The sequence below is a fragment of the Brachypodium distachyon genome, chromosome 2 (genome assembly GCF_000005505.3).
Source record: "Brachypodium distachyon strain Bd21 chromosome 2, Brachypodium_distachyon_v3.0, whole genome shotgun sequence".
Lineage (NCBI taxonomy): Eukaryota > Viridiplantae > Streptophyta > Magnoliopsida > Poales > Poaceae > Brachypodium > Brachypodium distachyon.
Window position 1 is genome coordinate 44,209,990 of NC_016132.3, and position 15,392 is coordinate 44,225,381.

Genomic DNA, 15,392 nt, shown 5'->3' on the forward strand with positions numbered 1-15,392 from the left:
TCCCTCGTCTTATGCGGAATTGTTAGCTGAGAATGTGGTCAACAATGATTCGGCACCGCTAGAGGATTTTGATGTCGGCATGGGTGCGGAGGGGGCTGAGGGGACGGAGGGGGAAGAAGAAAACGATTTGGAAGAAATTGATGAGGGTGTGTTCGATGGATCCCAACAAAAGCAACCAAGAAGGATTGGCAAGTGAATTGAGGATAAATTTTACCGACTCATGCCGCCAAATTATTCCTCACGCACTTTGAGGTCACTGCAAGGTCGATTCAAGTCGATCAAATCTTTTTGTAGCCGTTGGAGCGCCACCTTGGAGCAAGTGAGGAATGCCCCGCCGAGTGGATGCACCATTGATGAATATGTGAGTTCAGTTAGCCCGAAGTTGCTTTCTCTACTTGGTTCAATTGTCGATTCAATTGTTCATTGTTGCTAATCTTTGCTTTGCAGGACAAAATTGCAATGCAAAGGTACAAAGCCATGCCGGGTTCCAAGGGGAGGCCATTTACACTTCATCATTGTTGGAAGGTGTTGGAGTGTAGTGAGAAATGGCTGTTGAGGGACCAAAACGCAACACCGAAGAAAGGGGCATTCGTCCAATTGGACGATGATGATGATGAAGAAAGTGATACACCGAATGGTGGGCATAACTACAAGAGGATGGATGGAAGGAAGAAGGAGAAGAGAAGCTTAAGAAGATAGCCGAGACGTCAATTTTGAATTCCAAGTTTGATGAATTGATCCAGTCCAAAGAGATCGCTTCGGATCGCCAAATTGGAGCTTAAAAAGATCAATGCCGAGAAAAAGCATGAACAGAAACTGCGTAAGCTGCAAGCTATTGGGGAAGGTGGAGCTCCAAAAAATCATTGTCGACGCGCGCAAGGCAAAAACTGAAGAGGAAAAGGCAACGGCGCTTGTGCTTGCGGAGGAGAACAAGATCATGCTCATGGATCCGAGTAGCCTTGATCCACTTGCAAGGGAGTGGTGGGAGCTTCAAAGAAAGGACATCCTCCAGCGTCGCCGCGAAGCTGCCGCTGAGAAAGAGAAGGCGGCAGCGGAAGCTTCGGCCGCCGCAGAGGCATCCGTAGCCGCCGCCACTGCCAGAGCCACTCATGGCGGTGATTGCGGAAATGGAGATGCCGTGGCAAATGGTGATGGCAAAGGAGACTAATTTCACGCTTGATTTGTTAATCTTTTTATTTTGTTGTGCAATTTGGAGAACTCTATTTGTCGGACGACGAACTGTCGATTTGTATCTGACGAACTATCGATTTTAACGATTCGGTACGTGTTTCGGTTTTGCATGGACTGGGGTAGAACAGGTACCGCATACCTTGTTTTCGTTTCAGTTTTCAGATTCTGTTCTGGCCGCGCAAACTTGAATCCGAAAAAACTGATTCAATAGACCGAATTATCGTTTTTTCGGGTCAGATTTTTCGGTAACTACCGGAGTTGCTCTTAGCTTGCGACACCAAATTGCACGGATGAACAAACGTACTAATGTCGTACGTTGATGGATCAGTCAACCGAGGTTGATGGATCAGTCAACCGAGATCTCGATCAGTTCCAATCTGCATGGTCGATCACAAACGTCATCTGTTTTATTATTCTTGTTTCAAATATACATATCCGTAGATTTACACATTGATCGATCAGCCTACTCCTTCACATTATATCCTCATCATCACAAATTTTGCTCCAAGGATATATCTATCGATTCATGTTTTTTTTTTGGTGAGGAATCCATCGATCCATGCTCTCCCTACGGTTTGTGCTTCCACCCATTGTAATTACACCGACCGGCCGACCCGCTGCATGCGTGCATGCATGTTCCAATCTGCTCTGCAAGGCTATCTTGCAGTCCTTGCCGAGATGATCGAAACTATTCCAAATTTGAACTAAAAATACGACAAAAAACTATGAAATGTACAGCTATGGAGCTATACGTGACAGAGAACGCGCGCGCGCGGCGTGTTGCTCTAGTTTAAGGTTCTGCTTTGCCTTTGGTGACGGACGGGTCGGTATCAGTAGTGGAGCCTGAGACGGACGTGTCGGAGTCAGAGTTGGGCGACTTGGAGACGGAGAGCACGAGCTCCTTCATGTCGGAGCGGAAGTGCGCGAGGATCTTGCTGAACTTGGGCTTCCTCCGGGTGATGGCGATGGAGACGTCGTTGGGGAAGAGGTCCCTGAGCACGAAGGCGTGGAACATGGTGGTGACCAGGAGGCCGGCCACCGTGACGGTGGCGATGCCCGAGAGCCCGATGGATAGCGTCCGCGTCAGCACGTTGGTCACCTCCGTGGCGTACGTGATGGTCGCGATCGACGCGCCCGTCATCGGGAACGTGTACGCCCACCACGCCAGGGAGAACCGGAATCCTCTGAAGAAGTTGATCCGCACAGCCTGCTCGTTAATTCGTGACAAGACAAAATCAGAATCACTGCAAAACGCTAGTTAATTTACGTGCGTACATGGGAAGTTTGGTCACGTACAAATATACGTACCAGCGACATGTAGAGGAAGAGCGCGATGAAGTAGGCGATCCGGGCGCCGTTGTCGAAGCGACCGTTGATCTTGGCCCAGGCCATGGAGGCGACGCTGGGGGCGGCGACGAAGAGGAAGAAGACCGGGTGGAGCTCCTTGGGGAGCGTGACGTTGGTGGGGAGCCGCTGGTAGAGCGTGACGAAGAGGACAATGTAGTGGGCCAGGCCGACAGCGAAAAAGAAGACGGGCCCCTCCCGCAGGCCCATCTTGGCCCCGAGCAGCGCGCCGACAAAGTTGCCGACGATGGACAGGTGGTTGGACGGGTTGGCCACCTTGGAGAGCCGGCGCTGGCCGCCGGACATCCACTGCCCGTAGATCTTGAGCTCGAGGCAGAAGATGGGCGCCATGAGCACGTACCAGACGCCGTGGTGCACCTCGGCCACCGGCATGGGCGCGCCCTGCACCAGGAAGAGGCACGCGATCCACGGCGCGAAGAAGAAGTTTGCGCGGATCGGGTGGTAGAACTCGCGCCGGACCGCCTCGAAGTAGAAGACCACCTTGAGCAGGTAGATGAAGGAGACGAGCCCCATGAGCGCCAGCGAGATGTACCACAGCACGTGGGTCACCACGGGGCTCACGTGGAGGAACGCCGTCGGCGGCGCCGACGCCAGCGTCTTCCACAGGATCGCCTGGCTGCTCACCCCGAGGCACATCCCGAACGCGCTGATCGGGAACCGCAGCAGGAACGGCCACTTCTCGTCACTCGGTAGCACCGCCACCTCTGTCGCCTGCACAGAAAAGCACTTTTAGCCTACTAACTAAAACGAGATCGCCACTACTTAGTGTCTCTGTCGCTAAATTAGCCATTTGCTTAATAATTACCCTGAGAGTGTCGAGCTCGGGGCCTTCGAGGGCGTCGAAGTAGCGGTCGGCGCCGGGGACCTGGTCGGTCTCGGTCTCGGTCTCCTCCGAGATCTTGGACTGGGAGGACTCGAGATCGATGGGGTCCAGCGGCCGGCCCCGCAGGTTGGAGAGCTGCCGCTCGAGGCGGCCGGAGAAGGTCTTGAAAGGGTCGAACCGCTTGTCGCGCGTGCTGTCGGCCCGCCGCAGCCCCTCGTTGTTGTTCTGCAGGGACGCGTGGAGGATGGGCTGCGAGTGGAACCGCGTCTGCTTCAGCAGCAGTGGGCCATGCGCAACCGCCTGAACGCCTTCGACGCCGGGCTTGGTCTCGGCTGGCGGCGCGTCCTGGCGGTGCACGGACGCCGTCCGGAATTGCGAGAAGTGGAACCCCGACGGCGACGCCGGCATGCTGAGCGAAAGGGAGTACGGGATGGCGTCGTACACGGGCACGGGGGCAGCCGGTGGTGGGGTCGCCGGCGCCGGGATGCTAATGACAGTTTCCGTATACGCGCCCTGTAGTACTCCCTTGTGCTGCTCGTGCTGCAGAGTAGCAGTCGCTTCGCCGCCAACGCAGTCGAAGCCGGCGATGGTCCGCGAAGGAACCTGGATGAGCAGCGCCGGAAGAGCTTCCCCTCGGGACGTTTGCTCGTTCAGCTGGCCGCCGGTCATCTGGATTTGGACGTCGTCTCTGCCGTACTCCATGCCAATCAAGGAACCTGCACGATCAGACATAGCACTCCACTTAGCAAAGAAATGCAGGGGAGAACTACGGCACCAGCAATAAACTCCCAAAAGACACGGAAGTCGAGTATCCAATACCAGACACGCCAATTCGGCCGAAGCACGGCTGGGCATTCTCGTACGGCGACCCTGGCCATATCGACCCAAACTCCTATTGCTAGCATATTCTTACCTCGACTACTAATTGTGCGATCGTGCGAATCGTATACCCTCAAGCGGTTCCGATCTCCCTAATAAGAAACGACAGCCGATCGTGTTATTTTTAGCCCCCCCTACGTGTTCCCCCGGAGTATGGGACTCAAGTTGCATTTCGGCTCCGCAAGGGAGGTGCTGTCGATTTATAGAGAGCTAGCGCGGGTGGGGAATGCGCCAAAACTACGATTCCCTTTCCTGCTCGCGCGCGAGTGGTGCATGCCAGTGGAGCGGCAGGGCACGCCGCCGGCCGGTGAGGGCGACGGGTCGGCGCTGCTGGCCGCATGCAGTTGCCAATACATCGCGAAGGTTCGGTGTACCGCCAACGCGCGTCGCCCTCGGCCGTGGGAAAACTCCCCTGTTGTTTTCTTGTCAAACTTTGACACTTCCTCCTCCTCTCCATGCAGTCCCAAGACGATCTTTACGGTCTCCTTCCATGGTACAGTACTAGTACGGCACACCAAAAGCAGTGGAATAAACCTTTTCCTGCCACTTTCGATCCTCTGCTTGGCCAGAGGGATGCAGGTAGTACGAGACAGGCGGCTTTCGTACATGCGCATGCTTTCGCCGGCCGGATGGACGCGACGCACGTAGAGTCAAAGCCGGGGCCCGGGGACTTGACGTTTTTCCGCTGCAAAGTGCGTTAATTCAGAAAGGTGGCCATAGGAATCGGAGAAGCTACCTGGGCCGGTCACGAGACTCGTGTGGAAACCGAACATGTACTCATGGCCAGCTACAGCCGGACAAGACGTAATATGTCAGATACGGTAATATCTTTGACTTGCTGCAGTCATGCGCCGAGATTAATTACTGGGGAGTGTGACGTTGCGATCTTAAAAGCTAATGACTCTACTGTCTAGTACTCCTGTATTCTACGGAGGCACGTCACGGTCCATCGATCAGCTAGCAGACCGGCGTTTCCTGTACTCCCGGATTGGACGTACCGTCCTCAGATGTGACCGAGGAACCTAGACAACAACACACCTATCCTAGCTAGCTACTCCTACATCTTGCCTCGATGGTAGGCAGCTTAGGCCAAGCCAACTAGGTATTGTTCTTCTTCTTGATCATCTAAAATTTGTTCTTCTTCAAAAAAAAATTTAGCATTGTCAGCTAGGTTGGTGGCTAGCAATCCATGCATGGCATGCACCGCCACATGACACGCGCGGATGAGTCACTCAACAATGAGCAGAGAACCCGACAGGGCGACAGGGCAGCAGCGCTAGTTGTAGCTTCCCGTAAATAAAAAAAAGCAAATATATCCAAAAACTACAACTGGAAAAAAGTAGGAGAAAGAACCCGGCCTTCGGTTTTGCTAGAGGCCACAAATTTAAAGTGCCAGCAAAACAGATGGCAGAAAAGCATGGGCACCAGCATGGGCAAATTATATTGCACGCATACACAAGCCTAAAATACAATATAACAGATTCATGCATATCCATTACCTCTTGGCCTTGAAAATCGATTCACGGAAGAGATGGGAAATGAAGGAAAGGAAATGGGACTATTGGGAGAGGAGCTTTACTGGCTGTAGCTAGCAAGCAACCAAACAATGGAAGCTACTCGCAGATGAGTATTGGGGGAAGCTGATGTGTACCTACAATGCTGCCATTGGTGTGTGTGTGTATATATAGGGATAGGCCCAGCTTAGCTGGTCCTTGTCTTATTATTTCGAAAATGAGGAAAATAATTGGTGGGAGGAAGAAAAGAAATGGAACGGTACGGTGCCGATTGTGGGAACTGGAAAGACAGACTGACACAGTGGAGGCAGAAATGTGGCGAGTCAAAGCGCGCGCGTGCCGGGCAGCTGTGTCCGTCTGCTCATCGGGCCCAGATCCAGGCTCTGTCGCCTTGACCAGTGGAATGGATGCTTAGCCTGCCCTGTCCGACAGTGTGAGTGCGTGTGCGTGTATACTCCACGATATTTCCGTGCACAGGTCTCTGTACTAAGCCATGACCACTGGCCCGCGTGCCTGCGAAATCGTGGTGCGTTTCACCATCTTGTACAAGTAAAACGCACTCCCTTTTCTGGTTTCCGAACCCTGGATGCGAGTCTTTCCGACATGTCACGCGCACGGAAGGCAGGAGTTTTTCCGTGGATCGACGCCGACGGCCGGTTCTACTACTCAACTTCTGGATGAAACAAATACGTGCTTGATCCAAACTGAATGCCGTATTCAGTATGTGGCTATGTGCTACCTATGCACGGTCTCTTCTCCGCACGCACGCACCAGGAACCTAAGAACGGGGCCGAATTAAGGATTATTCCAGTTTTCAGAGGTGCGTCAATTTTGATGCATCAATCATTTTTTTTTTCTCCCTACAAAGACAACGAGTGTTTGACACATCACAAGGAAAACGAGTGAATGCTATCAAGAGGCTTGAGTTTGAGTAGATGGAGATCTTCTTCCAAATGAAGTACACATGAACTTTAAGATCCAAATCCTAAAGATACCAATGCAAATCAAGCGAAGTACATGGAAAAAATTTCTAAAGGAAAAATTCCTAAAGATTCTCCAAAAAACTTGTACTCCTACATTCCTTTGGACAAAAAAAGTGTCGCTGGAATTTTTCGTCCGAGAAAATTTGTATGAGGGAGATATTATTTCAGTGAATGTTCTGTTAGAGCGCGCATTAGTCTACTAGATTTTTCTTCTCCGGAATCACTCATGTTTTCTTGTCTGTTAAGGATCGGTCACATACTTTAATACAGGAGTAGTGCAGAATTCAACTCGACCGTCTTTTCGATCGATGTTCCGATATTTACAACCATCTTATTCAAGAACCAAAACTGACATGTACATCAGTTGAAGATCGGGGCGTGGCTAGTATTCATCATTCTCTTTCTTTGGTGCCACTACTATGCCAAGAGGTAAAACAGACGACACTATATACCACCCATGTGTACTACAGTACACTGCGTCAGTGTCGTGTAGACCTGTAGACTACTATGCTGTGCTGTAAAAAAATCGTCTGCAGAGAAGGAAAAGAGCTAAATAGTGACTGTAGCATGATTAGGTAGAGTTAATCGTACTCCTCCGTATCATATCAAGTGATTTAAATTTGTTTAAACATTGACGTATTCATATAGTAAAATACGTTTAGATACATGTAATATTCTGATACTTAATATTGGACAGAGTGAGTATCAAATTTTGATTAGAGGACCTGAAAGCTGCTGGTGCTAGCTTGTTTGGAGCGTAAGAACATCGAGAAAACGAGTGTAACCTCAAACTAATCCCACTGGACAGTGACAGATGCAGATCGCTCAATAAACTAGAGTAAATTCCAATTTAGGCCATATTGGTAAAGAGGTGGCAACTGGATGTTCTGAATCAATAAAATATGAAGGGGAGACCCCTGAGTTGATCGATATTTGGACTCATTTCAGAAAATGTAGATCTCCGACCAACCACGCGCAACCAAATTGTTTGACCACAACGTGATGCTCTTATATTTATAAAATTAATAGTACCGAACAGTTCATAGGGACAAGCGAGGACTGCCTGCTCTGTTATAGTCAGCCTAGCTCCAAGAAGCTTTTAATATTACAACTTGGCAAGTCTTCCAACAAGCACTGAACACGTGTAGATATGGACTAACTAGTGCTAGTATATGCAAATATTAAATGGTAGAATATTAAGAGTATTTTTTCAGTAAACATTTTACCAACTTATTCGTTTCTGGGTGAACAGAGAGATTATATGAACAAAAAAAAATCTGTTTGATTTTTACTTCCCCGGACATTTTTGTATTCACTTTTAATTAGCATGGAAATTTTTGCCTTCAAGTAGACTAATGATGCCTATAAAACTCCTAAACCCAGCAAAGGAGACTAATTATGCTTATAAAATATTAAGAGTATCATTTAATCTGTATTCTTAGATCAAAGAAAATGTACAACTTATATTCAGGTATTCTAAATATTTTTTTTGCGGGGATTGTAAAAGTTTTTATGATTTAACCTTTGGAATTTTTTTTACGCTCACAAACACTCTTATGAATGCACACACGCACGCCCTACCCCTACGAGTACCTTCGATAGACTGGGCCGGCACATCATCTTGAGATTGACGAAGTTAGATTAAATCCATGAAAATGCGATCAAGTCGGAGACTTCAACCTATGTGGATTTCTTCCACCACAAAGAACCAACCACATGAGAGTTCGCATTTAACCTTTGGATTTGAAGCAATATTAATATTAAACACACTTTACTCTCTCGTGAATACTCCATTATTGAATCACCTATAGTTCCTGCTTCTGCTACGTACTGACTAAACCTTGGTTTATCACGATATGCATTGACCATTCAAACATTAATTCCATTGTCCACAATAAGAAGTTAACGATTTCATTTGCTAGAAATAACCAGTCCCCTACGTTTACGTGACTACGTCCCACGGAGCAAGCCCCGCCAAGTAAATTTTGGTTCGACATACACCATCACCGAGAGATCGACAGTGACTAATCGACCTGACCTGTAGCTAGCTATAGCCAGTTTATTATGCACAATCCGATGCACATCGACCGTGGGATCAGTGCTAGCCAGTCGCGGCCAGCTATCACGCATGATTAACTTACGGTAAGAGTACTTTCCGTACGATCCACGAAATTAAACAAAGCCCACAGCTCGATCGAGCAAGCGGACAACGGACAGGACGGTGCTGCTGCTGCGGCTCGATCGGTCGACCCAATTCGGATCCTTATTTTTTGGATTTTGATCATGTATATCTGCGCGTAAACGACAAGCAGAATAGCACCCGATCCTTTCGCCGTGGATCGTCCACGTCCACGTCGATCCCCGTCGCGTAAACCCCAGGGCGCATAAACAAAAGCAGCACGCGGGAGGTATCCATGCACATGCATCCGTCACGGCTAGTAAATCCAAAGAAGGGGAAGTATAGATTACGGTACGCACATACCTGTCTAGTAGTACCCGGCCGCTAGGCTCCAAGTTTGACGTACGGGCTGCGTGCGACGCCCGGGGGGCGGCGGCCGGCGCCGATCGATATAGCGAAGCCGCGAGATCGACGCGAAAACGACGGCAATAAGGCCGGGTTTTGATCCGACGAGCAAATGAGGTGCGAGTTCTTCTTGGATGGATGGCTCCTAGCTCCGCCGCTGCAGACTGGGGCGTGTTGGGAAAAATGGAAAGGAGGCGAGCAAGCGCTAGAGCTAGGTGAGTGGCACTCACTAGTGGTTCTCGCACTCCCCTGACCCTGACTGAGTTCCAGAGAACCGTGCTTTTATAGGGAGGCCATAAAGATTAGCAGCGACGACGTCGTCGATCAGGGAATGAATGCGCATGATTGTGCAGACACGACCGGCCGATCCAAAGAGACATATTAGCGAGGGTTTTTTTAGGTCACGCACGATGGGGTGTGCTGTGCGGCATGGCGGAGATTGTACGACGACGTCAGTGGCGGGTGGCCGCCGCCACCAATCTTCGTCAGAGGCCAAATTGATGGCCCAGTTTGTGGGTGCCAACCGCTGAGTAGGATCTAGTTGCTGAACGCTATACTACGTACGGATGTACGTATGTACGTGCAGGGTTCAACTCGGGCAGGTTGGTTGTGGCAGTGGCACACAGGGGAATTTCCCAGCAGGATCGAAAAGCTATTGGATTGGATTGAGATTCGATGGTCGTTTCAGCGTGAACTCCGACGTCGAGGGCCGTGAAAAAGTAGTTCCGGATGCAGTGGGGGGGATTGGATTCGTGGACATGGGTATCGTCAAGGACGAAATGCACCAAAAGGCGCCGTGCACTCAGACACTTTGTCGGTCTGAAACCCGTTAACACCACAGGTCCACAAGCCAGGATCCGACCTTCCATGGTGATTCTGGAGTAGAAACTAAATCCGGTACTTTCTACTACTCCAACGCGAACGTGCAGTAGACGGCATCCCCGTGGAACTGTATTTTGCGCTGACGACACGGGGAATCCTGTTATCGCTAGCTTTGGCAGTGATCATCGCCCGGCTCATCTCCACCCCCCCCTCCTGACCTCCTCGTTCTTCCTCACGCAGTCCTGCTACCCATTCTCTCATATTAGACTCGATTCAGGATTGCTAAAGTGTGCGATGCAAAGTTATTTTATAATCAGTTGTGAAAAGAGACACATAAAAAACTTGGTTCGTCAAACAGAAAAGGCAGAAGCGAGTTGAAAAGTTTACGTTATCATAATTCACCTCAATATCAAAATCAGATGGCAACGAACAGTTCGCTTTGTAAGCTAGAAATCAGATGCCAGGCTTGTAGATCTTATTCCATTTTGAAACGGTTTTGCTATTTCTAAACCTGCTAAAAAATAACTATTTCTAACTTCTAAGTTAATGCTATCAACTGTTCGACCCAATCATTAAGATTCGTGTAATTACAAAGGATGACAAATTTTTAATCGGAACGCTATGATTGTTGACTACTCGCCCTGTTCCCTGAAGATTGACGGGGATTGGGAACGAGTGAGTAAGAAATAACTCCAGTTCTAAATTTACTTACCAAAGTCGAAAGGAAGCTAATTAACTATGCTAATTTGATGCATACGTGGGATCCAATCGACCTATCGTTTCACGTGGATGTACACTTCGACTAGTTAGGTGATTAGGTCCCTGCCCCTGCTTTACACTCTTTAAACAAATTTTTAAGTGCATTAGGGTTAGTAACTCCTAATGGAATCACACGTACGTAATACTTTAGATTGGGTGCAGGGTTCGGATCCATTCTGAAGGTCGGTGGTATTTGTATACGTGACCTAATAAAGTACTCCGTATGAAGAACCGTGGCCTCTTGCGACTGGACGAGCCATCTCTGATCTCCTGGGTTTCCTTTGCTATATCAAGGCCGGCTCCAGCCTCCAGTGGGACTCATAATGCGACTATTCGGTACTAGAAATTGGTGACGCTGACGCACGCTGCACGCATATGTAATTTATGTATCGACCGGTCCGATCGACGGGTTATCTGATAGCGTATCTGATCGCCGGCGCTTTACAACCCGTTCATGTCAACTATAGCCGATTCAGAAGTGGATATGCGTCTGATCCGCCTACCATGCATGAGTTCGACACGCTAGTTTATATCCCCTGATTTAGAATAAGTGTCGCAGTTTTGAACTAACCCTAATACAATTTTCCAATAAATCAACGACACTTATTAATTATGGCTTGGAGGGAGTACATACTAGATGATACCCGCACGTTGATTGGGAACATGTTAAAACAAATAATACTCCCTCCATCCCGAATTAACTGACTTGGATTTGTATAGATTTTTATGCAAATCCACGTTAGTTAATTTGGGTTGGAGGGCGTACAAAAATGTAAAAGAATACATCCAAGGCTTAAAAAATGATACATGCATTAGAGATGACATGCATGATTTGCATGTGATGTGCTTGATGATATGCATATTTGCACGTTGAGAGAAATCATGTACTTTCTTCGTCCAACAAAGGATGTCTCAACTTTGACTAAATTTGAATATATCTATACACTAAGTCATGTCTACATAAGTACATATATCCAAATTTTGACAAACTTGAGATATTTTTTGTTGGACCGAGGGAGTAACGATGATATGCTATTTAGATATAGAAGATACGCATGTGCACATTATTTTTTCCCTTTCATCAGTGTCAGGATTCGGTTTTACACACATATAAATATATGTATACAATATATCAAAGCCAACAATGCGGCATGTGACCTGCCTTTCCCTAAAAATAAGCTCATAGCAGCATATATAATGCTGCTGTTTTAGATAACTCAAGATAATGCGGGGTGATAGATAGCCTAACGAGCACTACATGCATATCGTAACAGTAATGTGATCACGACAATAGGTGCATGCATGCAACGTTTTTCATGCATGTACCGGAGCGAGCTCATTCAACTGCCGCATATAGAAAATAATGTACAGTTAGTCAGTTACCAGGAAAGCAATTATGTTTTTGAAAATGCAGCATGCATGTGACCGCACAAATTAAAGTTCATTGTGTAATGCTGCTAGCTATACTTTATTCAACGGTACGGCACAAGATAATGCATGCTATACCAGCCGATCGGTATGTACATGAGCGAGGAGTTGAACATGATGATGGCAGGCACGAAATCGGCTCTGCAGCGTGCGGCAAATGCGCGCGCCTGGGGGAGCTGGCTACAGGCTATAGCCAAGAGATAAAACCAACTGGCGCCGGGTAGCTCGATCGCGGCGCACTTTGCCAATGGCACGCGCATGGCTCATCTATTCACGGGTCACTCGCTCACTCCGTGCCTCCTTGCGATGCGGCACTGTAGTAAAAGAAGCAAAGGAAGCATGCGAGGGATGCCAATGGGAGCCGTTCACGAATGCGATACATAATTAGTTTTCATATTCAAATCCCACAGGGACCCGGTTAACATACATCGTATGGTCCAGATTTAGTAAATCAGGTAAATTTCACTAATCAGGTGACATGGTATCCAACTAATGCGCTAATAAGATGACTTGCCATTCAGTTCTCCCACTATATATATTTACGAGATTGCCAGGGAGCAGTCGACTGAGAAACTATTTTTCTCGGTCGATGGAGTTGTACGAGAGATAAAGGTGGTCCAACTGCATGTTTCCTACCGGCCTACGTCAGCTAGCTGGTTTGGAGGTTTGTGATTAGCATTGTTTCCTTGCATGCGGTTCGGAGGTTCATCTCTTGCAGTCCATTTTTGTGTTGTTTTTTGTTTTTTTGTTTCTTATTTATACCTTATCGTTGTTTTTGTTTCTTATTTATACCTACGGTTTATTTTATTTTATTGTTTTTCCTTGTTGGCGTTGTATCTCCTGCATCCGTGCGCTTCCAGACGGACAAAATTTCACCTGCAATTTTTACAATCGCGCATAAATTTTCTTGTAATTTTTTGAATCACGATAAAATTTTAACTGCAATTTTAGAATCACGCGTAAAATTTCACCTGTAATTTTTAGAATCGCCTGTAAAATTTCACTTGCAATTTTTAGAACGTGCATAAAGTTGATGTCAAATAATACTTATAATTGCACGTGAAATTTTGTATGCAAATTTTTGCAAGCGCAATTTGTTGCCAAGTCGTGTGCTAAATTTTGGAAGTTGATGTTCTTATATTACTCATAATTGCAACTTAGGTGTGCACTTACCAATCTAGCCACCAGCCAACTAGTGCTTGAGACAAAAAAAAAAATGAAATCAGCTCATAGGAAGAAGGTAGGGGCGTAGGGCATGCAAATCCAGCCGGTCGACCGAGAAATTCTCGCCTGAGCTGTAGTCACTCCCATTTATTTATTCTCAGTCAAACATTTATTTTTACCCTTATCGCCGTCATGGTAACGATAGTTACTTGTTAATTTAAAGTTGTTTACTCAGGGATAGGGAACCGTGCGTCTGGTGCGCCCGATGGGTGATGAGAATGGGAAAAATTGATCCACGAGGTAGGGAATGAGGATTGAGACGGAATGATTTTACTACATGTGGATACGGAAGAAATGACGATCTCCGAACAGGCGCAGACCTATTGCCACCCCTAAACATGCAGACACCGTAATGCTACAAGCGTACAGGGCCACTCCGTTCGTTTCGCTGACAAGACGTATGGATATTGATCGGACCGACGCGCGCGCGCGCGGCCAGTTTGCGGTGTGCATGCCTGCCTAACTCATCAAGGGATAGTATGTACGTGCAACAACGATCCTTGCACGTTCAGCTAGTCCCCCGCACAGCGGCACAAGTGCGCAAGTCACATGCGAATCATGGTGTCCAACCCTTCCACACATTCCTGCAATCGAAGGAGCTGGACGATCGAGGCTGGCCCATATACTCCATCAATCTCCTTCCATGCATATACTTATCGTAGGAACAGTTCGATGATAGAGCACTGAACACGGGAGAGAATTGAACGAGCTGCAGTACCAAGTGCTCTGCGCCTGCGCGTGGTTGACACTTGACACCACCCGGCAATTCATCGTGGAATTGTGGAGAGAGGTCCAAATTGGCCGCTGTGCTAAAGGGCCGACGACGCGGCGGTGCCGCGGTACGGTGAAGAGGCCTTGGAAATTATAATGGATGGGCGAGGAGCTTTCACGCATCGGTGGTCAGTAGTGGCCGCTAGAGCAGCTAGTAGTCCATTCCACTTCATTCTTCTCGTTTCTTTTCTTTTCCTTCCTTTTGGCTTTTAACCTTTTTTCAGCCCGATGGAAAGCGGACGAGTAACGGTGTTGTTTGGTCCAGAGTGAAGTGGAATAGAATGAATCACTTCTATCTTAACTAGCATGGTGGTCGGCACGAAATGTGCGGGCTAGACCTGATGATCGTTCTTATATTATTTTTTTATGCGTGTGCTGATGACTTTTTCATTTTGTACCTTCTTTGATTCCCTACCATACTAGTATACTCTCTCTGGCCGGGTTTATAAGGCTCGCTCGGGATTTTATAAGGGACTTTGAAGAAACATTACTTGATAATATGACAATCAACTGTACATGTTTATATACCTGCATTTTTTTTAATAATTGTTCGTCAAAGTTTGGCACAAATGAGATATCGTTGTATTCGTATTGGAAAACACAATCAATTGTATATGTTTATATACCTGCATTTCTTTGTATAATTGTTCGTCAAAGTTTGGCACAAAATTCAATGCAGGTTTTATAAATCCGGATGGAGTGAGTATAATTCACTGATAATGGATTTTGTCCGATACGTATCTATTTATTATATTTTTTATTCTCTTTTTTAGGAAACACAGACGCATACGCTCACAAGTACGCACACACACACTCACCTCTATGAACCCACGCACGCACACCCTACCCTTAAGAGCACCTCCTGGTATTTAGGAACCAACCACCTGAGCTACGCTCAGTTCGCTCGTATTTTTCATTCTAAAATCGAAGATATGAGATTTGTATACCTAAAGGCTTCCACGGCGTGCCAAAAGCCAAATTTGTCACATAGATCCAATTTGGCATTGATGCTAAATTTTAGTTTTCATGCAGGGAAATTATGCCAAACTTTGCACGTAAATGGGACTCACAAAAAAAATTAATTAATTACCCATTTCCCTTATCTTTTC

General features: G+C 47.4%; 1 protein-coding gene across 6 annotated transcripts; it reads right to left on the bottom strand.

Moving 5' to 3' along the window:
- Positions 1-1,573: 1,573 nt before the first annotated feature.
- On the bottom strand, positions 1,574-9,528 carry LOC100836457 (S-type anion channel SLAH2). 6 transcript variants are annotated; one of them, XM_024460323.1, is made up of 5 exons: positions 9,238-9,528; positions 8,349-8,447; positions 3,362-4,095; positions 2,500-3,267; positions 1,574-2,398 (listed from the first exon to the last, which is right to left on the bottom strand). In XM_024460323.1, the coding sequence occupies exons 3-5, from the start codon at positions 4,079-4,081 to the stop codon at positions 1,982-1,984; spliced, it is 1,905 nt and encodes a 634-aa protein (XP_024316091.1). In that variant the 5' UTR covers positions 4,082-4,095; positions 8,349-8,447; positions 9,238-9,528; the 3' UTR covers positions 1,574-1,981. The 6 variants fall into 6 exon arrangements, with proteins under 6 accessions (XP_024316091.1, XP_014753859.1, XP_024316090.1 ...); XM_014898373.2 differs by lacking the exon at positions 8,349-8,447; XM_024460322.1 differs by lacking the exons at positions 8,349-8,447; positions 9,238-9,528 and adding an exon at positions 5,758-6,185.
- Between the last annotated feature and the right edge of the window lie 5,864 nt (positions 9,529-15,392).

What these genes read in the sequence shown, in the direction of transcription:
- LOC100836457 (XM_024460321.1), bottom strand. Translation starts at nt 4,234, where the DNA reads ATGCCCAGCCGTGCTTCGGCCGAATTGGCGTGTCTGGTATTGGATACT. An exon ending in CCGAGCTCGACACTCTCAGG is followed by an intron (nt 3,268 to 3,361) that starts GTAATTATTAAG and finishes TTTTCTGTGCAG; the next exon opens with GCGACAGAGGTGGCGGTGCT. An exon ending in TCTTCCTCTACATGTCGCTG is followed by an intron (nt 2,399 to 2,499) that starts GTACGTATATTT and finishes ATTAACGAGCAG; the next exon opens with GCTGTGCGGATCAACTTCTT.